The sequence below is a fragment of the Lacerta agilis genome, chromosome 6 (genome assembly GCF_009819535.1).
Source record: "Lacerta agilis isolate rLacAgi1 chromosome 6, rLacAgi1.pri, whole genome shotgun sequence".
Lineage (NCBI taxonomy): Eukaryota > Metazoa > Chordata > Lepidosauria > Squamata > Lacertidae > Lacerta > Lacerta agilis.
The window spans coordinates 7,040,049-7,063,245 of record NC_046317.1 but is presented as its reverse complement, the minus strand read 5'-3'; the positions used below and the strand labels follow the sequence as shown (position 1 = coordinate 7,063,245).

General features: G+C 46.0%; 1 protein-coding gene across 1 annotated transcript in view; it reads right to left on the bottom strand.

Moving 5' to 3' along the window:
- CACNA1E (calcium voltage-gated channel subunit alpha1 E) overlaps positions 1 to 23,197 on the bottom strand; it is a 364,294-nt gene that overhangs the window by 269,053 nt on the left and 72,044 nt on the right. Inside the window, exons 3-4 of the mRNA XM_033151321.1 lie at positions 16,430 to 16,535; positions 13,688 to 13,827 (exon numbers count right to left, since the gene is read on the bottom strand). Coding sequence (XP_033007212.1) covers positions 13,688 to 13,827; positions 16,430 to 16,535 — 246 coding nt within the window. The remainder of the gene's footprint in view (positions 1 to 13,687; positions 13,828 to 16,429; positions 16,536 to 23,197) is intronic.

The window sequence follows — 23,197 nt, the reverse complement described above, 5'->3', positions numbered from 1 at the left end:
CTTTGTTGCCTCGAAAGGATGTTTGATGTAAGATGAATGGCGTCAAAAAGTAAACATCCATAGAATAGAAGCTTTACTGTGTATAGGGGTCAGGATCTGAAGACTCACACGACCCATTGCATGGGGTTGGAATAGATTACTGTTGGGAAACCTTCCAACTCTATGATTCTAATTCCATACGCCTAAAGGAGTTTTTGGAACATGGGTGGCACTGTGGTGTAAACCACTGAGCCTAGGGCTTGCCGATCAGAAGGTCGGCGGTTCGAATCCCCACGACGGGGTGAGCTCCCATTGCTCGGACCCAGCTCCTGCCAACCTAGCAGTTCGAAAGCACGTCAAAGTGCAAGTAGATAAATAGGTACCGCTCCGGCGGGAAGGTAAACGGCGTTTCCGTGCGCTGCTCTGGCTTCGCCAGAAGCGGCTTAGTCATGCTGGCCACATGACCCGGAAAAACTGTCTGCGGACAAATGCCGGCTCCCTTGGCCAGTAAAGCGAGATGAGCGCCGCAAACCCAGAGTCATTCACGACTGGACTTAACTGTCAGGGGTCCTTTACCTGTTTAAAGGAGTTTTGGGTTGAACTCAAACAACAATTTCTACATTTCGGCAATTTCTGCACTGAAACGGAGGTGTGTTTCAGAAGCATTTTGCGAATGAAACAAGAGGATCACTATTTGAAGAAAAAACCCTCAAGGCATGGCTAGGAGACTCTGGCACAAGGCTTGGAGACTCTGGGCAAAGACCCAGCACCGCCAACCAGAGAGTTCTGAGGAAGAAATGCCGCTTCCGGCGCCAGCACAGCATCGGGGGGTCTGGAGGCACCGCAGATGTTATTTTAGGGTTCCGAGACTTTGGTGCTGGGTGGCAAACAGGAGAAGGGCACTTCCGGATTCTGCAAGTGACTGAGCGGTCATGTTTTGAACTAGCTCCATACTGTAAATAGTTATGCACAATAAATAGTTTAAGCTACTGAAGGCTCTGTCGTTACTCATGAGCAACACTTGGGAAAACCCTGACAGCAAGGTTCCTCTTTATCCCTTCCATAACCTCCCTGCCAAGGAGAAGTTAGACGGCTTGTTGCCACGGGCTTTCCATCTGCCCAAACAGTACCTGGCTGCCTTTCAATTCCGGGGGCTGAAGGCTCCTAATCCAGCTCTATTTCTCTCTGCTAGTTTGCACCCTGCCTCCATTTCTGTCTCCCCTCACAGCTCCACCCAGCCCTGCTCACTGAAACTATAACAGGTCGGTCATCTTTTTCTGTCCATTTCTGTGGGGGCAAAACCTCCTGCAATAGTCATGGCTCTTTCCACACCTTTGCATTTCCTCACTCGCTCTTAACCCTGGGAATAGGGATGGAGAATAAATCTGATTCACTTCATTTTTTTAAAAGGCGAACCTACCTAATCCACATCCACACTTTCTGAAATAATGTGCGAACTGAAACACAGCTAGCCTTCAATAGTCATAAATCTCTGAATTTTGCAATGCTCCAGGGCAGTGCATGCAAAAAAAAAAAAAAGCATATGACAGGCTGAACCAGTGTGCTTAAAAACACACAATAGTGAAAATAACATACCAAAATGCATAAGGAAAAAATGCATAGGAAAAAATGCATGTATAGATGGCATATCACCCCAGTTAAACTAGCAAACATGTATAAGTCTGATAATAAGTGTTGGAAATGTAAGGAAAGTGTCGGTACCTTTTATCATATGTGGTGGGAGTGTAAGAAGGTAAGGGCATATTGGGACATGATATATCATGAGTTGAGAAAAATGTTGAAATATAATTTTGTTAAGAAACCTGAAGCCTTTTTACTAGGTATTATAGGTACAGACATTGAAAAACAGGACATTAAACTTTTCCACTACGCAGTGACTGTAGCTAGGATTTTGCTAGCACAAAGGTGGAAACAAGAAGAAATACCGACAAAAGAAGATTGGACAGTGAAATTGATGGAATATGCAGAACTGGACAAAATGACGGGAAGAATCCGGGAACAGCGGGACCAGAAATTCATCAAAGACTGGTTAAAGTTTATGAACTATTTGACAAACAATTTGCAGTTGAATACGCTAATAGGACTTCAAGAAGCTTTGTAGTTATATGTGTAGAAATATTATTGTAAGTATGGTAGTTAGAGTGAGTAAGAGATTTATGATAATGTAAGCAATGGTAGATTAAAGAAGTATAATATTAAGATATAATTGTGAATGCCATGTGGAAGGTCTGAGGGAAGTCATGGCTATGTTAGCCAAAATTGAAAAATGCATGTGAATGTATATTTATTTTTTGTAGTAATTTAGTATAAAATAATTTAAAAAAAAAAATTTAAGGAAAAAATGCATACAAAAATGCATAGGAAAAAATTGCTTTGCAAAAATGTACATATCAGCGAAAATTGCATAAAAATGTATATACTGGGAGAAATTCACACCAAAATGCTGGTGGGTTTTTCATAATAATAATAATAATAATAATAATAATTTATTTATACCCCACCCATCTGGCTGGGTTTCCCCAGCCACTTTGGGCAACTTCCAACAAAATATTAAAATACAATAGTCCATCAAAAATTTAAAGCTTCCCTAAACAGGGCTGCCTTCAGGTGTCTTCTAAAAGTCTGGTAGTTGTTTTTCTCTTTGACATCTGGTGGGAGGGCATTCCACGGGGCGGGTGCCACTACCGAGAAGGCCCTCTGCACAAACTGATGTGGAGATGCAGAGGACCATACTTACAAGATTGAAACCGAAATGGAAGGATTAGTCCACCCCTTCCTGGGGACTTAAGAAGGACCTGAGCAGACTGCAGCAGGAAACAGGCCAAAGTAGCATGGGCAAGTCTTACTACCTCTGCTACAAACCCCACATGACATTCGGGTGGCTGGGGTTGCAGCTTCGCCAAGGCTACCTGCTTAACCCCATCTCTGAGCTGAGCTTTGAACCAGAGGTCTTCTCCTTTCATAGCTTGCTATCTTAGCCACTCTGCTGCAGATGCAACACAGTCGCCCGCAGCTTCTCACACAGCCTGGTGGGTGAAATATCACAACCCCCATCACACTCCTTAGGGAACATAAAAGAGTAAGGTCCATTCATTCCTCAGATATTGCTCCTGCTGAGACTGAAAGTAAAATATAGTAATTAGAGTCACTACACAAGTAATTAGAAGAGTGTCCTATTTCCCACAGATACTGAGTGCTATGACTGCACGCATGCTTAACAGGCAACTTTCTATTGTTGATAATTATGCTAATTAGAAACTAATGTTTCCCCCCCCCCCCATATTTGATCCCACTCAGTGATTGCTAATGGTTCAAGTTTCAAAGTTTTGGTCATTTTTGAGCTGCATACAAAATCAGTTTGTGGTGTTGTTGTTTTTTTCAATTTACCACAAAGGGAAAATAATAATCCTCCCCCTTTTCTCAAACTCTTTCTTTCACAAATGTAGTTCAAGACATCAAGGTGTTTTCTGATATTTTTTTTAAGTATGGTGACCAGCAGGGTACCGTTTAGAAAGGGAGGGGTGAGCACCTGTACTCTGTTTTAGAATAGTGCGTTTATTCCCCAGGAACACCTTCACATTAGATTATTATTCAAAATTAAGAAAATTAGGGTGCAATCATAACAGAATTTCTAAAGAGCAGGGAACTTTGGAACAATACACTAGGCGGAGGGAGGTTGTGCATATCAGTTTTGAACAGAGTTTTTAAAGGCATTTTGTTCAGAACCTGGCTACGTGATTAAGGTCCACGGAAACAAGAAAAGCAGATTTTTGCATTTCAAAAATTGGTACCCAAATGGCAGCTGATCAGAACTGGAAAGGGGTCACTCTGGAGCTCTGCCACTATCTAAACGTCAGGTACTGGGGAGTACCGGAGAAGGACACCACCTGAATGTATCAGGGGCTTTCCTATTGCACAAACCTTTTAATCCACCCCCGCCCCACTTGAAAAATCCCCTCTTGCTTTTTGATGCAGAAAATATTTGTAAAATGCACCCAACTCCTTGTTCAACTAAACCTTAATAGATAATAAAGGTAAAAGGTAAAGGGACCCCTGTCCATTAGGTCCAGTTGTGTCCGACTCTGGGGTTGCGGCGCTCATCTCGCGTTACTGGCCGAGGGAGCCGGCGTACAGCTTCTGGGTCATGACAAAGCCGCTTCTGGCGAACCAGAGCAGTGCACGGAAACACCATTTACCTTCCCGCCAGAGCGGTACCTATTTATCTACTTGAACTTCTGATGTGCTTTTGAACTGCTAGGTGGGCAGGAGCTGGGACCAAGCAACGGGAGCTCACCCCGTCACAGGGATTCGAACTGCCGACCTTCTGATTAGCAAGCCCTAGACTCTGTGGTTTAATCCACAGCGCCACCCGTGTCCCCTAATAGATAATCAAACAAGTTGTTAATTAGATGTTTATTACCAATAGATAATAAAACAAGTTGGTAATTAGATGTTTGTGGAAACAAAGTCCTGGTAGAAATAGTGATACAGAAGCCTTGTATTTTCCAGAACTGTCTGTTCCTGAATCTAAAAAAATGTAGTATAAACACTGACAACTGGGGAACACTGGCCTGCAAGTGCTCCAGTTGGAGAACAGCCTTTACCAAAGGTGTCGTGGGCTTTGAAGACACTCAAACTCAGGACGCAAGAGAGAAACGTGCTAAGAGAAAGGCATACTAGGCAAACCACCAAGATCAACTCCCACCCGGAAACCTATGTCCCCATTGTGGAAGGACATGTGGATCCAGAATTGGCCTCCACAGTCACTTATGGACTCGCTAGTTACAGGTATCTGAAGAAGTGTGCATGCACACGAAAGCTCATACCAATAACAAACTTAGTTGGTCTCTAAGGTGCTACTGGAAGGAATTTATTTATTTCCGATTATGGATTCACTGTTAAGACCATAACAAAATAGAAAATTCTTTCCAGTAGCACCTTAGAGACCAGCTGAGTTTGTTCTTGGTATGAGCTTTCGTGTGCATGCACACTTTTTCAGATACACTGAAACAGAAGTCACCAGATCCTTAAATATAGTGAGGGAGTGGGGAGGGGTATTACTCAGAAGGGTGGTGGGAATGGGTGATCAGCTGATAGGTGTGGAAAACCTGTTGACGACTCTTAACGGCTGCAATTAGTAATAGTAATACCCCTCCCCACTCCCTCACTATATTTAAGGATCTGGTGACTTCTGTTTCAGTGTATCTGAAGAAGTGTGCATGCACACGAAAGCTCATACCAAGAACAAACTCAGCTGGTCTCTAAGGTGCTACTGGAAAGAATTTTCTATTTTGTTTCGACTATGGCAGACCAGCACGGCTACCCACCTGTAACTGTTAAGACCATGTTCATGGAAGACAATCTTAATCGGCTATGAGGGATCGAGGGAGGAGGAGGAGGAGGAGGAGGAAGAGAGGAAGAAGAAGAATAAGAAGAAGAAAAAGAAGAAGAAGAAGAAGAAGTTCCTGTCTTCATTTACATAGCCTTGGTTTTCAAAAGCATATGACCTCTGCTATTAGATTAAACACAAGTCTACCATTACAGAAATAAGAAACACCATGGTCCACCTGCAGCAACACAACCAGATGTCTTCATCTGCCTTCAAATGCGGTTTTATAAAGTAGTGGGGAAATTCTCCACCAGCGAGCTCAGACTTCCCTCAAAGTGAAGTGCCATTTTCAGTTCACTCAGCTTCTTTCTTGGGTCTCTTGGCTCCTCTGTCCACCTGACCACCTTGTGCCCCTTTTCAGTCAACTCAAAACTGCCCGTCCTCAAAAGACCTTTCCGCACTGCCCCCTCCAAATCGCGTTGCTCAAAGCACGACAGAGGCGGGGGACAGGAGCAAAATAAATGCCAGGAACGCCCATGGAAAACAACGGGACCTTACTTGAAGGTCTGTTGTTGGAGTAATGGCAGCTGTGAACATCAGTGAGATGACTGGGCTCCGTGGAAATAAATGCAGGGATTGATTGTAGCAGAGAGGCGGCGCTTAACCTGACCTCTCCTCACCTGCACTGCTGCAACGGAGGAGTGATGACATGGCGGCAAGGTACCACTGTTCCTCCTGGTACACTACAGAAACACAGGTGGCAAGAGGTCAGGTGACCGCAGCCGCCACGCCGCAACAACCATTGCTACTGGATGTGTTAATGGGATGAAAACCTAATGAGATATCAATTGCCCACTCGAATAGTTTTCTATCTTGGCACAGCAAATGGATGGAAAATTTCCTTGCAGCCTACTGTATTGTTCCTGTTGCTAGAAAGAGGATGGCGCTGGGGCGAATCTCACCCTGTCTTGTTAAATACATAATAAATAAGAGAGGACTTTGGACATCAAAGGGAAAATGAGAAAGTTGGCTTGCTTTGGGGATTCTCATATGCTGCATGTATTCGATGAATCCTTTGCCAGTTCCTCCTTCTTCTTAGTCTACAGTATATTATTATTATTATTAGTAGTAGTAGTAGTAGTAGTAGTAGTGTTTGAATTTAATTTAATTTATATACCAACCTATACCCAGAGGTCTCAGGGCGGTTCACAGAACAAGATCAACATAAAAACCGCAATATATATAATCAAATAAAAACAACAACCCAATAACACTCCCCACCCCCGAAAAAAGTCACATTTTAAAAGTGCATAGGATGTCAATCAGATCAGCCAAAGACCTGGTTAAAGAGGATCATTTTTGCCAGGTGCCTAAAGGTGTGTTTAATGAAGTTGTCTCCATGGTGAGACAGGAAGGCCCAAGGTTTCGGTCCAAGTTGTGAGATTAGGTCTGTACCTAAAGAGTTTAAGAGATTTGGGGTGAGGTGTACAGGTGAAACTCGAAAAATTAGAATATTGTGGAAAGGTTCGTTTCTTCCAGAAATTCAACTTAAAAGGTGAAACTAATACATGAGATAGACTCATGACATGCAAAGCGAGGTATGTCAAGCCTTTATTAGTTATAATTGTGATAATTATGGCGTACAGCTGATGAGAACCCCAAATTAACAATTTCAACTTTGGGGTTTTCATCAGCTGTGCGCCATAATCATCACAATTATAACAAGCAAAGGCTTGACATATCTCGCTTTGCATGTCGTGAGTCTATCTCATATATTAAACTCCAGTAGCTAATGAAAACAATTGCTTACATAAATGGACTTTTCCACGACATTCTAATTTTTCGAGTTTCACCTGTATGTGTGTGATGCCAAAGGCTAAAAGAAATGCACAAAGGCAGCTTAAAGAAAGGTAACAGGCAATGATGATTTCTCCCACGTACACACAGTGAGGCTTTTGCTGTCTAGTAGCAACAAGGAACAATCCCCAGTACCAAAAAGACAAAAAAAGGGGAAAGTCTACAAGGTGTCACACCACATTCGATCTCTTGTGCACAAGCACACAATTGCTACCTACAGACCACAGGCGTTCACACACGTTTCACATTCTCCTTGCCCAAGTGTATCTTTCCCTCTCTCACAAACGGGAGTCCACCGGAATTTTTTTTGGGGGGGGGAGTCCAAGGAGGAGGAGAGTAAAACATTGAAAGGGCAGAGCAAGTTGTTTTCTCGCACGAAAAAAAGAGAAGAATGGTAGAGAAGATGATGATGATGAAGAAGAAGAAGAAGAAGAAGAGGAAGAGGAGTTTGGATTTGATATCCCGCTTTTCACTACCCGAAGGAGTCTCAAAAGGCTAACATTCTCCTTTCCCTTCCTCCCCCACAACAAACACTCTGTGAGGTGAGTGAGGTTGAGAGACTTCAGAGAAGTGTGACTAGCCCAAGTTCACCCAGCAGCTTCCTGTGGAGGAGCGGAGACGCGAACCCGGTTCCCCAGATAACGAGTCTACCGCTCTTAACCACTACACCACACTGGCTGGGAATCTGGGGCTTGTGGTTCATCCCAGTGGCACTAAAGAACGTCTCACAGCCACCAACTGTCAACAGCAGGTCAGCCATAAAACACCCGGTGTCAGTTAAGTTAACTCTTCACTCAAAGAAACCACAGCAGCTCAAGCTGAGTGATCACAGCGACTCTTCCCAGCAGGTCTTGCCCAAATGCGGCAGGTCCCTGCCTCCCCCCCCCCCAGTTCTCTAAGTCTCCTTCATCACCCCCATGTCCGCCCCGAGCAACCTAAGATTTATTTGCCTTGCCTGTCTCTGCTTATTGTGTTCTGGGAGACTGGGGAGGGGAGCTGGTCACAGCAGGAGGGGAAGACCCCCTGGCTTCTTCAGCATCCTGCCTGATCTTTGTCACTGGACCCCGCCCTCCCTGCTCTCCAGCCTCCGCTTCTGCCTCTATATTGTAGTGCTCTGATATTGTAGTGTATTGACGTCGTTACAGGACTCTATATACAAAAACGTCTAGGCACAGGAATAGTTTTTTTTTTCCTTGTGCCATCGAACTGTTGAATTTGTAGTTGTGTGCGGAAGGGAGGTCAGTTGGCGGTATGGGGTTCCTTTGTTGTGCTGTTGTAGCGTGAGGGGAATAGTGTTTGTATGAGGTACGTTTTCTTTACATTGCAATGTAGTCGAAGCAAAATTCCAAGTATGATTGATACTTGGCCAATAAAAATTATCCCTATTACAGCGGTACCTCGACTTACCAACTACTCAACATACGAATTTTTCAACTTACGAATGGACATCCACTGGCGGTTTTAGATGGGGTTTACTCGACTTACGAATTTTAGATGTGGTTTACTCGACTTACGAATTTTTCCGAATTTTTCGTTTCCAATGCATTCCTATGGGGAAATCGCTTTTTTCGACTTACAAATTTTTCGACCTACGAATGTGCATTCGGAACGGATTAAATTTGTAATTCGAGGCACCACTGTATTCCTATTCCTCTCTGCCACAGGCTCTTCCTGCTCACTAACCCTGATTACCCTCTTCAGCTGCCGACACCTCCTCCTCCCTGGTTTCTCCCGTTGACCACTCATCGTCCCTCCACCACCAATCTCCTGGCTCTGAGCTGTCTTCCCCTAGGGAGTTCCCTTGGAGGTTCCCTAGCTGGTGCCTCCCAGCCAGTCCATGACACCAACCATGTCACCCATGGGTGCCAGGCTGGCAGCCAACGGAGTCAGTTATTATCAAGACATTTAACGACGGTATGCATTTACCATCGTATTGCTTTTACTATGCAACTTGTATTTTTATGTGTGTTTAAAAGTGCCTTTTCTCATAGTTAAATTTCATTGAATTCATTTCCCACCAGTGAAAATTCCTTTGAAAAAGCACTGGGACTGAAACAGGCTGTGCAAAAACAGCAGAGAAACAAACAAGCAGGGCCAGATTAACCTGCATGCCAAAAATATTATAGATCAGGAAACAGTAGCAAAACAGGTGTGGTTAAGATATCTACATTGCAGCAACGAATGGTACAGATTGCAATTGCTAGTACAGCCTTAGGTTTGGCCCAAATGCTGCCACAATATCATACTCTTGATGTCTTGAAGTCTTCCAGAGCGCAAGCAGTTGCCCAGAGCGCAAGCACCTTGCCCACATCCTCGAACCTTACTAGCTGAAATTCATCCAACATAAAAGAACTAGACAGTGCTCTGGATACCTTCTGAGATTCATCTGCTGGAACAATGCAGTCAAGGTCCCAGTGGATGCAAGAAATTGTATCCTCAAAATGCTTTGCAAACGAGTCACACCGCCATGAAGTAGGCTTGATGATGAGCTCTCATCAGTGTTTGATGCATTTGACTGGCATTTCCCCCCACCTGTGTTCAAACTATCTTCCTGCTTGCCTCATTGCCTTAACCCCCGGAGTACACCAAGGAGGCAAGCAGCTGCCACAAAGCAGCAGAGGGCACTCAGGAGTGATCCTATCAATGGCTCAGGCCATTCAGATGTTCCAGAGGCCAGCCAGGGCTTTAAAAGGAGTGCCAGCCAGAAAATCCCCCAGAGCTGTATGGAAACCCATCAGCCTCCACAGGCAGAGCATCCTAATCGGTCCCACGCCTCTTCAGAGGGGAAAGGATGCTGAAAGCCTAGATCTCAACAGAAAGCGATCTGTTCATTACAAGGGAATGATGTCAATACCCCCCTACTTTAAGATCACCCTCTTCCTGCCCAGTTGAGAAAACAAGGTCCAGAGTGTGACCTGCCACATGCATTGGGCCAATGACCTGTTGAGACAGTCTCATGGACATCATGGCAACCATGAAGTCCAGAGCCAGTCACCTCGGCATGGATGTTGAGGTCCCCCAGAACCAACAATCTGTGAGTCCCCGAGACCAGCTCTGCAGGCAGGAAGACTGTCGGCAACGAGGCGGGTGGTAAACCAGGAGAATCAACCGTCCCCATTTCCCAGTGCTAGGAACACACATCTTTCATAATACAAGTGTTGGGTTAGCGACCCAGCCCACAGATGAGGATGCATACATCAGGGCACGGAGTGCCAGACATCTCAAAACAGGACCTCCAGTAGACAGCACATTGGCACCAACAACACAGCATAGCATCTCTGCAGAAGGAGTTGCTGAGCGCATCGTGCTGTGCAGAGGGAGCTTTGCAAGTCCCGCTCCTCAAGTGGCCCAGAAACCAGTGCTGCTTCCTCTGACTTTTTACAATTCCTGCTATTTGCTCTGAGCAAATCAGCCCTCTAGGTTCCAACTCTTTACTCTCTAGTAGCCCTGGAATCAAGATTATTTGCTTGCCTCTGGCTCATCTGTTCCTCCACAGCAGCAGCAGCAGCAGCTGATTCAAGACTCTGACCTTTAGTCTCTGCTGTTTCCTTCTGGGCTTCACCTGGCTGGTGACTGGTTGCACATTGACCCTGAGACTCTGATTCTGTAAACAGCTCAGGAAGGCAATTCTCAATAGACTTAGATGTCCTTGGCCACAGGCATGCTACTGTATTAGAATTTCTTGTGCTGAAAAGATGGCCATGGGTGGGTGGGTGCTGAGTTTGGAAAGTTTGACAGCAACTAATAAATAACACAGCACAGACTCTGTAATACAGGAAAACTGCCATCTGGCCCTTAATGCATCCTCAATATTGAGCATTATTTCACCACAATCAAACTAGACAGGCACCTGCAATTAAGCTTGGTAAAATTCAGCTTACTTCCTTCCCTACCAAAGAGAAAGTTAAAACAAGCAAAAGTATTGCATTGTAATATGAGTCATCCCTCTAAATTACAATTTCTTTCTTATTACCGTATTTTTCGTTCCATAGGGCGCACTTTGTTTTTAGAGGAGGAAACAAGAATTTTTTTCTCTCCTGGTTTTCGTCCTCTAAAAGCCCTGTTGTTGTTTTTTGAGGATCAGCTAAAAGTTTTGCAGCTTTTTTGCAAAGGGAAAAGCCCTGTTTTTTTGAGGATCAGCTAAAAGTTTTGCAGCTTTTTTGCAAAGGGAAAAGCCCTGTTTTTTTGAGGATCAGCTAAAAGTTTTGCAGCTTTTTTGCAAAGGGGGAAAAGCAAAGAGGAAAAGCCCCGTTTTTATGGGGTTCAACTCACATTTCTGCAGCTTCTAAAGGAAAGGGAGCCTTTTCTACAGTTTCCTGACAGATAATCTAATCAGCCAGTCACATGTCGCTGGGGAAACAAACAACCTCCCTCTGCAGCACATTCAACAATGGAGGCCTGGGCAAGAGGGCGGGGCTGAAAGGGACTCTTATCTCTCTCCCGATCTCTTGCTGATCAGCTGCTGAGTGGGGTCCTTTCAACACCCCCTTTTCTCTTTGTAAAATAAAAAGCATGATCCTCTTTTGGCCCCTGGGCAATTTAGCTCCAGGGACCACCATTCGCCCCATAAGACGCACAGATATTTCCCTTTACTTTTTAGGAGAAAAAAAGGTGCATCTTATGGAGTGAAAAATATGGTATATTCTTATATTTCTATCCTGCCTTTCTTGTACAATGGGACCCAAGATGGTGTTCATATGGTTCCTGGGCAGACGCCCATCCAGGCCCTGATCACACTCAGACCTGCTTAGCTTCAGTAAAGTGGTGCCCTCATGTACCTTCAGACCCATGCCCTGGAACTAAGACTGTCTATACTGGTGGTGGGATTCAGCCACTTCCTTTCCCTTTCAACACAGTTAATTGCCTGCTGCTTCAGTCACTTTCTGTAATTCCAAGTTAGGGGGCCGGAGGAGCACGGCTTGGTTACCTTGGCTGACCTATCATGGGCAGTATCTCCATAGCAACATCCTGTTGTTTTCTGAAGGTACTGAAGCTAGAGGGACCAACAATACTCGCATACTGAAGCGAAGGACAAAGCATCTCCTCCTCCTCCTCCAGATGCAGCCAAGCAGACAGGTGAGGAAAAGGGGAGCGGAGGGAACTGCCATCAGTACTAGAAAAATATACACACACAAACATACTCACACGCACAATACAGTTAAGAAGCCATCGATATGTGATGAACATGTCAAAACATAAAGCAGCCGTACGATGAGTCAGAACATTGGTCCTTCTACCCCAGTATTGTCTATTGTGACTAAAAGCAGCTCTCAATTTCACAACCATGAGCTTTCAAATGAAGGCATGAGAATGCAGAAACAGAACCCCTTTGTTTTTCTTGAAATAAAAAACAGCTTGGGAAGGGGTCATTTTCGAAGCTGAGAAGCAGGGAAGGGAAGGGACCACATATTTTGGAACCCTGTGGTGGTTAGTTGGCTTGAGGGTTGATTTATTTAATATTTTCATTTCATTTCATTTATATCCCACCTGGTTCTCCCACTCCTCACTTAACCCCCACAACAACCCTGGGAGGTAGGTTAGGTTGAGAGGCAGTGACTGGTCCAAGGTCACCCAGTGAGTTTCATCAGTGGCGTAGCAAGGTGGGGGCATTGAGAGCGGCACGTCCCCTGTTCCAGCCTGGAGGGGGGGTGACACTTGGCGCCACCCCCACCCCCACCCCCGTGACTCCCAAGCTGCCGCCTGGCACCACTTCCATGCGGCGGCTGCTTGCACGGCAACTCTCTGCTCATGCGCTGCAGCCTTACGAGTTGCCACACGAGCAGCCACTGCACAGATGGGGTGCCGCTCACACCTGGCATCCGGGATGGACTGCGCATGTGTGCACTTGCGCAGTCTGTCCTGGATGCCGGGCGCGAGCAGCTGCTGTGCGGAAGGGCTGAGGCAGCCCATCCGTGCGGCTGCTTGTGCCCGGCAGCCCGGACGGACTGCACTCTGTAGCGTGCGTGCTTCGTGATGTCATGATGCATGCACACTATGGAGCGGCACCCCGCCCCGAGGGGGGGGTGCCCCAGCGTTTGCCACTCCAGGCATCAAAGCAGCTCCGTACGCCACTGAGTTTCATAGCTAAGTGGGGATTCAAACCCTGCTCTCTCAGGTCCTGGTCTGACCCTCTAGCGGCTACAACACACTGGCACAAGAATGATGGGCAGAGAAAACATGAAACACATCTCCTCCTGTCCCTATTCCAGCTGTTCGCCACCTGGAGCTGCTTTTCTTTAAGATGCCATTTTCACACACACCCTGACATGCTCCCAAGCAAAATCCATCGGCTGAATTCAGATTGCCACCTTCAGAGCTGAGCAACAGCAGCTTTCACTAGAGAACGAGAACTGTACCAGGTTGGTAGCAGAGGACATTTTCTTCCTGTTTCCAGGGGGAGGAAGCAGAAGAGCTGCCGTCTACCCTGCAAGTTCAAAATATATGTCACAAGACTCTTCCCCAGCCACCATCACACAACCTCCAGGAATGTAAAGAACTTACCCGCTCAGGACCACAATGAAATCCATGACATTCCATCCATTCCGTAAGTAGGAGCCCTTGTGGAAAACGAATCCCAAAGCGACTATTTTAATGCCAGCTTCAAAGCAAAAGATCCCAATGAAATAAGGTTCTGTCTTCTCCTACAGGAAGGGAACAAATGAGCAGGTCAGAGAAGGGAACCGACAAGTATTATACCCTGCCTACATGCTGGAAAATATCCGGTTGCTTCTTGATCCCAGACCCTCAGTAGGCTTACTCAGAAACAAGCCCCACCGAGCTTAGTACACCTTACTGCTCAATGCTTACTTCACAATTTCATGGACTTAATCCAGGCAATGTTTGCTGTCCCCAAGTCCCGTTAAATCAAATCTAACTAGCCCCACTGATTTTGCGGGGCTTTCCTTTGAGCAGAGTCCACATCCCAAGTCCAGAGAATTGCACTCCAGTGCTAGGACCAAATGTTTCAAGCATTAAGCCTGATTCACTTCCCCCCGAATTGGATTTCCCCCATAGCCTGCCCTGTCTCCCCAAAGACGATAAGTTTGGGAAGGGCACCACGGTTCTTTTTAACTAGGTCTAACTTCTGAGGGGGTCTGGGCCTAGTTAAAAAAAGAGAAGGGGGCTAGTGAACTGGAGAAGTTTGTTCCTTAGCAACCTCCCAATTCCAGTTGTTGCTGCTGTCGCTGCTACTGACCCCCTAAAGCTGCTTGAAAAGAACTCTTTTTAAGTGGAAACTCTAAACAAGAGGGGGAAAACCAGGCAAACAGTCAAACTCAAATATGGGAATGGTTCTTTCTAAGCCACCTACGGGTCAGTTCTCGGTGAACTGGTTATGCAATATGTTCTTCCAGGAAGAAATGTTCAACCAATAGCTCAGGGTTCATGAGTCTTTCATTATAAAGGCATGAATATTGACATGTGAGAAGATCCCACTGACCTGTGGACTTGCGTGCTTCATCTGCATACAGGTTTCCCCTTAAACATGCAGTTGGTACTACCAGTCTGAGGTCCCTTCAGTCTCCCCAATAACATATTAGAAGGGGCCAGGGCCCCCAAATTTGATGGGCATTGTCATTCAAATGGTGTGTGTGTGTGCCGTGTGTTGTGATTTATTATGTGGGGTGAGGCTTACCTGCCCTCCCCCCCAGGACTGGTGCTAGGGTTTCTTGTACCCTAGGCAGAACACCTTCTGGTGCCCCCCGCTGCCCGCCCCCCACCAAAGCCTGCTTTAGCAGGAGGTGGGGGTGGTGGAAAGGCAAGCAGCAGTTTCTCCGCTGTAGCGGAGAAGCTGCTGCTTGCCCCCCGCCAAAGCCTGCTTTAGCGGGAGCCAGGGGGTGGTGTGGGGGCAAGCAGCACCTCTCCGCTACAGCAGAGAAGATGCTGCTAGCCCCCCCCCCGCCCAAGCCTGGCCAGCACCCCCTCCATTTGGGCACCCTAGGCAATTGCCTAGTTCACCTTAATGGACGCGCTGACCCTGCTCCCCCCCCCCCATATTTTATTCAAATTTGTACCCCTGCAGCCTGGGAACCAGGAGTGAAACTTTATTTCACAAGCTCCTGTGCTACTCTGATGGCATCTATGCATGCATATTAATAGATTTTGAAACATGGCATGCTAAAGCTGACCACCTGCGGTATTATTTTATACCCTGGAACCCAATTTTATTTTATTTTATTTTTTGTTCTTTCTATGCTTCTCTGTCTTCTCATTTTGACATTTTATTTTCTAATTCTTTGTTAGATTCACTCTAAATACTTCACCTGAGTAGAAACCTTCAAACTCACCTCAAACTTCAAATTTCTTTGAAAGTTGAGGTGTAGTTCAAAAGCAACGCTGCTCACCTCCAAGTTCTTCAACTCCTTGTACCCTCAAAGCTCCCGGGGGATTTAAATAAATGAAGGACTGTTCTAGGGACCCAGAAGTTCTGCACATGTGCTACCATTTTCCACTGCCTCATAGCCAACAAAGTGGCAAGTTAGCCCTGGACTAAACCACAGCTGGTATAATAACTATCAAGATTGCATGTCACCCAGAGAATGGCAGTTACTGGGTATCTGCTAAATTAAGTAAATAAATATAGTAAGAATGCCTTTTGTTGATTAGGTGCCCTGGGCTAATGTTCTGTCCATTCAATGGAGAGGCTGGACCTGGAAACTACGAATGATCTATAGCAGGGGTGGCCAACTCCCAAGAGACTGGGATCTACTCACAGAGTTAAAAACTGGCAGTGATCTACCCCCTTTTGGGGGGTTCAGGTCAAAGTTGTTGAGCTTTTTATAGGAAGGAGGAAGGCCCATTGGGGGGGGGGGTTCAGGTCAAAGTTGTTAAGTTTTTTCAGGGAGGAGGTAAAATGTTGGGGGTTTATTAGGTGAGCTACAATTGTTCAGCTTCTTTGGGGGGAGCCAATGATCTACCAGTGATCTACCGCAGATGTCCAATGATCTACCGGTAGATCACAATCTACCTGTTGGACATGCCTGATCTATAGAAACACCAGTCCCAGCCCTTGTTGAAAGACTGAAGAGCTATTTCTGAACCATTATAACACTGAAGCCCTGAAGTACCACATCCTATTCGGTTTTCCTGTTGGGTATCAAGAGTTTCCTTTGGCACCCAGACACCCTTCACCCTTGAGACTGAAGGTTACAGCGGTTAAAACTTACTTGTATCTACATCCAAGAGATGAAGCGGTGGAATCCATAAGAACCAACCCCCCACTTCCCCCCCCCCAAGTCAACTTACTAATCTCCGAGACATAGGTGTCTTGTCATCTTCAGGAAGGTGCTGTTCCAGGGCCAGAACGATGCAGTTTGCAATGATGGTTGCCAGAATCATGTATTCAAAAGGAGTGCATGAAAGGGTTAAGGAATACACAGAGGGAAAAAATAGAAGCATGACAAGATTCTAGTATCACTGCCTTCCGTTCTCAATCACTTGGCCAACCCTTTTGCCACTACATTCATGGCTGTTCAATGAACCTTCACGAATCTCACATACAATAGGAAGTTAAGCCTTCAATTTTTGCAGGCAGCACCATGAAGCATCCTGATAAAGCTATTTGGAAGTGATAGGAGTGGTGGAGGAAACAGCCTAGTATATTGACAGTTGTCTCTCTCTCTGCTGATACGAATTCCTTGTTATTAACAAGCAACCTCAGCAGTTTCAAGTTCTGCTGGAAAGACAGTCTCACAAAGCAGGAAAAAAATAGAAGCACCCGGGTTCAAATCCTTACTATAAGGTTCGCGTGGTGGCGCTTTATGAGTAACGGAGCAGGAACCCAAACAGTCTTTTGGCAGTTTTATTGTGCAAACTATTTACATTGCAGAGCTACAAAAGCATGTCTGTCTCAGTTGCTGGCAGAATCTGGGAGTGGCCCCTTCTGGCTCCTTCCCCAGCATAAGAGCTTCGGCACCCCAAATCTCCTCCTAGCCTCCTTGCGTTTCACCCCTCTGCGCAATTGGGGTGCCGGAAATGGCGTGCTTCCCTCCAGACCAGCCGGACGAGGTGAGGTGCTGGGGCTCCTTGCAGCATCCCCAAGCCCTCTCCTCTCCCAGACAGCCCCTTCCCCTTCCTCCCCACTGGAGGTGTGGCTGCTCTTCGCGCTGGAAGAGGTGCTGCTGCTCAAAAGGCGTGGGGGCTCTCTGTAAGCTAACGGACCCTCCGTTCCCCTCAGCGGGCCAGGTGGCAGTTCCCTGACACTTGTTGTTGTTGTTCATGTGGGATGTAAACAGAGAGCAGTCAAACTCAACATTGCTAGAGTGGACATGAAGGTAACTCAGTCCTCCAGGCATAACTTCCTGCTACCTGGACTGAGTTAACTTCCTCTGACCAGAAGTGGGTGTGGTCTCACCTGGGAACAAGATCCCTAGACCAGTCACCATTTTCTCCTCAATGAGCAACAAGCATGTTCTCCTGGCTCTCAGCCAAGAGAACAAAGGAAACTACTTTTTCCCTATGGAAGTAGCAACCAGATGTAAATACTTTTACTAAGCATGCCTGCCTTCTGAGAAATGCTGTGTAACTCAGGAAGTAATGTGAGTAAACTCTTTTTATTCATTTAAGATACATTGTGTCGTGTGCAGTCTTTTAAGAGGGATATACGGGAATTATACCAGGAATATATATATATATTATTTTAGGGTTTAGCAAGCCTGTGCAAGCGCGTCTGCTGTGTGTGTTTTAAAATGGAATGAAACTCTACTAAGTTTGGAGCTTGCTAACACAAGCTGGGATAGGATATATCTGACAATATATCCTCATCCACGTTCCTAATCATTCCCACAAAAGCCAAGAGAGCATCAAAGAGGCTTTCCTCCCTTATGGAGTTAGCTTCTACATGTAAATACACTTATCTAAACTAGCCTGCCTCTCTGAGCCTGTATTCTAACTCAGGATGACTGTAAGTAAACTCTTTTATATCTTATAAACAGTACTGTGTTGTGTCTTTACTTTTAAGACGGAAGAAGGGGAATATACCAGGAATATATATTTCTTCTAGAGGCTTTAGCAAGCATATGCAACCGTCTCTGCTGTGTTTTAGAAAGGGAATGGAACTCTGCTAAGTTTGGAGCTTGTTAACACAAGCTGGGATGAGATATATAAAGTAATATATCATCATCCACACCCCTAAGCATTCCCACAGTTCAGTCGTTCAGTCATGTCCGACTCTTTGTGACCCCATGGACCAGAGCATGCCAGGCACGCCTATCTTTCACTGCCTCCCGCAGTTTGGCCAAACTCATGCTAGTCGCTTCGAGAACACTGTCCCTGACACTTACTCAGCCCCAAAGTTCACAGAATTGTTGTGAGGATAAAATAGGATAATTCCAAGTATTCAGCCTGGAAATCCTCAGAGGAAGAGTGGAATAAAACATCAGTGAATTATTATTTTTCTACAGAAAAGGTGTATAATAATCTCCTTTTGTGGTGGCCCCAGGACAACTGCACCAATCTCCCTAAGCCATTCTGTGACATAAAAGCACCGAGTCAGACTTGGCTTGTTGCCATCTGAAGAACATCACCAATCAACCGTCACATTCATCCCATGCTCATGCCATGCAAGAGGGTGGTGGGGTGTTGTTGGTTTTTTGCATTTAACTCCAACATGGGCAACTGAAAAGACTAATCTGTCACCTTCTGCTCTTGGCAGCTCAATTGTTGCTCGAGGGTGGGCAGGAAGGGAAGTTATCTCTGTGAAAAGTGCTTTAGAAAGCTGCAAAATATGATTATTGTTGCTGTTATTAAGATTACCTGCTGCAGAGTTTCCACTCCTGACTGACTGCGTGGGAGGAGGTTGACTTTAAAGTGGCTTTAAAGAGTTGCCAAGGTCATTAATGGAAGGATGAACCAATTTCTCAAACAATTAATGCTTCAAGTCAAAAGGGGCAGCTTCTGGCCTCCTCTAACTCTTCCATTCTTTCCGTAAGTCTGTATTAGGGCTCATTCCCCGCCCACCCCAAGTCCAATCTTGCACATATTTTGATTTCCAACCCTCCTCTTGTTACACGGTCAACACAGCACTTTAACAATCTTCAAGACTATGCCAGTTCAGATTTGTTTCTTGTACTGGGCATTCCCTGTTGGCACTCTTTCGGTACAATGGCAGACATGTACAGCAGGCATGGTATATTCATGGCAGTACAGGTGTCTGGATAAGGTAAAGGTAAAGGGACCCCTGAGCATTAGGTCCAGTCGTGTCCGACTCTGGGGTTGTGGTGCTCATCTCGCATTAATGGCCGAGGGAGCCGGCGTACAGCTTCCGGATCATGTGGCCAGCCTGACAAAGCTGCTTCTGGTGAAGCAGAGCAGCACACGGAAACGCCGTTTACCCTTCCCGCCAGAACGGTACCTATCATATTTACTGTATCTACTTGCACTTTGACGTGCTTTCGAACTGCTAGGTGGGCAGGAGCTGGGACCGAGCAACGGGAGCTCACCCCATCGCGGGGATTCGAACCGCCAACCTTCTGATCAGCAAGCCCTAGGCTCTGTGGTTTAACCCACAGCGCCACCCACTGTACAGGTGTCTGGATACACACCAGCAAAACATTAGGAGAGGGAGAGGGAGATAAAAGACCCACTCAGCACCAAGGGGACCACGTGTGAGGTGCTCAGCACCATGGCCATCTCTAAGGAGCACATTGGAGCCCTAAGCAGCCATACTCACATCTCGAGCCAGGGAGTGTGTTCTCTTCCAGCCTAGGGTCACCAAGGCGATTTGCAAGAGCTGGAGAGGTTGAGGGCATTGGTAACTGAAGTGTAGCAGGCAGAAAGTACTGCTTTATCGACCAGATAGCCAAAGACAGAAGGCAAAGCCACTGCTATTCATACAAGTTCTGGTCAATCCAGAGGTCTCATGTGGTCATAGACTGGTTGGACGCAGAGGAATGGTGGAAGGAACAGCTGGGGAAACACCAAGGGAAGAAGGCACAGAGCCCGGGGTGGTGATGGCAGAACAATGGGTAGTGAGATGGAGAAGAGGGAGAAGACTGGGAAGAGGAGGTGTTGGAAGCTGAACTGGTAACAGGGCTTAGTGAGTTGGGAGAGACTGTGGCAGAGAGAAGTCAAGAAGTAGAAGCAGGAGAATGGGACGAGGGAGGTCGAGAGGCAGAGAAGGGGGGGGCAAGGTTGCAATCTACACCTCTCAGCCATATGGAAGAGCACTGAGCCAAAAAATCAAGCATTTAAAAAATTTGTGGCTCCCAGATTGATAATCTGGCAATGCCTGACCCATGGTAGAAGTCCTGCATTAACATTAATTGAGGCTTACCAAGAAAGGAGGAATACTCTGTCTGCCCCAGTTACTGCTTTTAAAATCCTACCCTCCCAAACTGCTTTAAAAAAAGTTTTTTGGGGGGGGCTTCTGGTTACACCCACCCCCTGCTACTACAGGTACAAATCACAGACGGTAGATGGAATTTGACGGTCAGTCTACTACAACCTTCTGCTTTTGGACTGTGTAAAAATCAACCTATAATTATTCTTCAGTAAAGTTTTGGGAAGGGGAAACGTGACTTCCTAATTATTAAAAGCAGATAGAAACACAGGGCCCAGATCCCTTGATTCCTAGCATCAGCATTTAACAAGTCCAGCACATGAAGGAATTCTTCTCACTGGCTATGTCTGGCTGATTGCCCAGCAGAATGCAATACAGCAAGCCTGCAACTTACATGCATTTACCGTATTTTTCGCTCCATAGGGCACACTGGACCATAGGGCGCACCTTGTTTTTAGAAGAAGAAACAAGAAAAAAAAAATATTTTTCTGGTTTTACTACTCTAAAAGCCCTGTTTTTTTTTGAGGATCAGTTAAAAGTTTTGCAGCTTTTTTTGCAAAGGGGGAAAGCCAAGAGGAAAAGCTCTGTTTTTATGGGGTTCAACTCACATTTCTGCAGCTTCTAAAGGAAAGGGAACCTTTTCTACAGTTTCCAGACAGATAATCTAATCAGCCAGTCACATGTAGCTGGGGAAACAACAACCTCCCTCTGCAGCACATTCAACAATGGAGGCCTGGTCAAGAGGGCGGGGCTGAAAGGGACTCTTATCTCTCTCCCGATCTCTTGCTGATCAGCTGCTGAGCAGGGTCCTTTCAACACCCCCTTTTCTCTTTGTAAAATAAAAGCATGATCCATAAGTTCGCTCCATAAGTTGCACAGATATTTCCCCTTACTTTTTAGGAGGAAAAAAGTGTGTCTTACGGAGCAAAAAATACGGTAACTTGTGTGCATTCAATTTGAATAAAAAGTAAAAAGGGAGCAGAAAGTGGGGGGGGGAGCGTTCCAGGAAAAATGGCTCTGGCAATCCCACCTACCATTGAACCCAGTGCCTTGGACTATAAACAATTTTGGCTATAGGCGCGATGCCTGGAACGTAATCCCCACGTAATTGAGAGCTTACTGTACTGCGCACCCATAAGTCAATCAAACCAGAAAAAATCCCCCTAATCCCCCTTTACCTTTAAAAACTCTTGGCAATCGAAACACTATTGTCATGAATTTATAAGTAACAACTGGACACAGCTAGATTAGGATTACTTCCTCCTGCGAAACAACCCCCCTCCACACACAAAAAAAAAATACCACCTGGTGATGGGAAGCAGAAGGATAGAATCTTAGTCACAATATAATTTGGGGGCAGAGAATCACGAGGCTTCAGAAACAATGGGAAACCAAGAAAGCTAAATCCCCTCTTCTTGCTAGAGAGGCCGGTCCACAATGCCTCTGTGCACCAGAAGCGAAATAAGTCTGTGACTCAATTGCTGAAGAGAGACAGCACTTATGAGCCCTGCCAGCAACCTCCAGCTGGTGACGAATAGGACCTGTTGCACTTGCTTGTTCCAATTGCATTTTTTTTTGTGGCTTTCAAAACCACTGACCGTGAAGTGCTGATGACACAAGGGGAAATTTTGACAGGCTTTCGTGGGACCACATCAAATCACCTATTTGGGACTTCCGGCGAGAACGCCATCGCGGGCGGTCGTGGGTCGCTTCGGCAGCGAAGCGACTCAGGCCGACCCGGGGGTTGGAGCCCCGCTACCGCTAAGCGGGGCTCCGGAAAGCCGCGGGTTGAGCGTCCCGCGGCTTGGGCCCTCCGGCGAGCCCACTATAGCTCCGAACCCTTCCCTCGTTCCCCCTGTAAAGGGGGAGTGGGGGTGAAGGGACTACGGAGCTGGGCTGAGGAGGAATGCCCCAACCGGGCCGGCGAAGCGGCGGCCGCCGCTCGCGGTGAGCAATATCGTTCTACCTTGTAAAGAAAGACAGAGGAAGCCCGTTGGCCGTGAGTACTCTAACAGTGGATTTATCCTGATATTTGGCTTCCGGGAGAAATGACGAAAGGAAGCCCGTTTTTGACTCCCTTTGGAGAAAGAGAAAGTAACTGTATCAATGGCGACTGCTGTTACAATGGAGGGATACAAATGTTTCGAACTTAGCAGGCAAGATCGGTCAGACCCCTTTAAGGGATCAAGTTGGTGGAAATATTTCTTTTAAAAAGGATGGAATGTGATCTTTTCGCCCTGACTCCAGGGAAAATGGCTGCAGAGATCTGTGTTAGAAATGGAAAAATACTGTGACTAAGATGGCAAATACTGTAATCTGATACCCTGTGCCCATTTCTACCATGTTGGGCTTTGTTTTCAAGCTGGTTTTGGACTCTGGTCTCACGCATGAGCAAAGGACTATTATTTTTAAAATTGGAACTGCTGAACCAGAAATTAACTTTGTTGAACCAGGATATGGCAAGACAGTTATATCCCACAGAACAGACTATTGCGAACATGGCTAAATTGGAAGAGACCTTTGACAGGGAGCTAAAGGGGATTATTGAAGTACAAAATACATTGTTTTTGCAACTCCGAAGAGATGGAACGTCCTGCTGGAGTGAGAGTCCAGGATTAAGAGACAATTTATATCCAATTTATGGGGTGAGGGCCCAGGAATGATGGGGAAAAGACTTATTCGCTTACAATCAAAAGATGAATGGAATATTCGAAGCGGAGATGCTGAAAAATGAA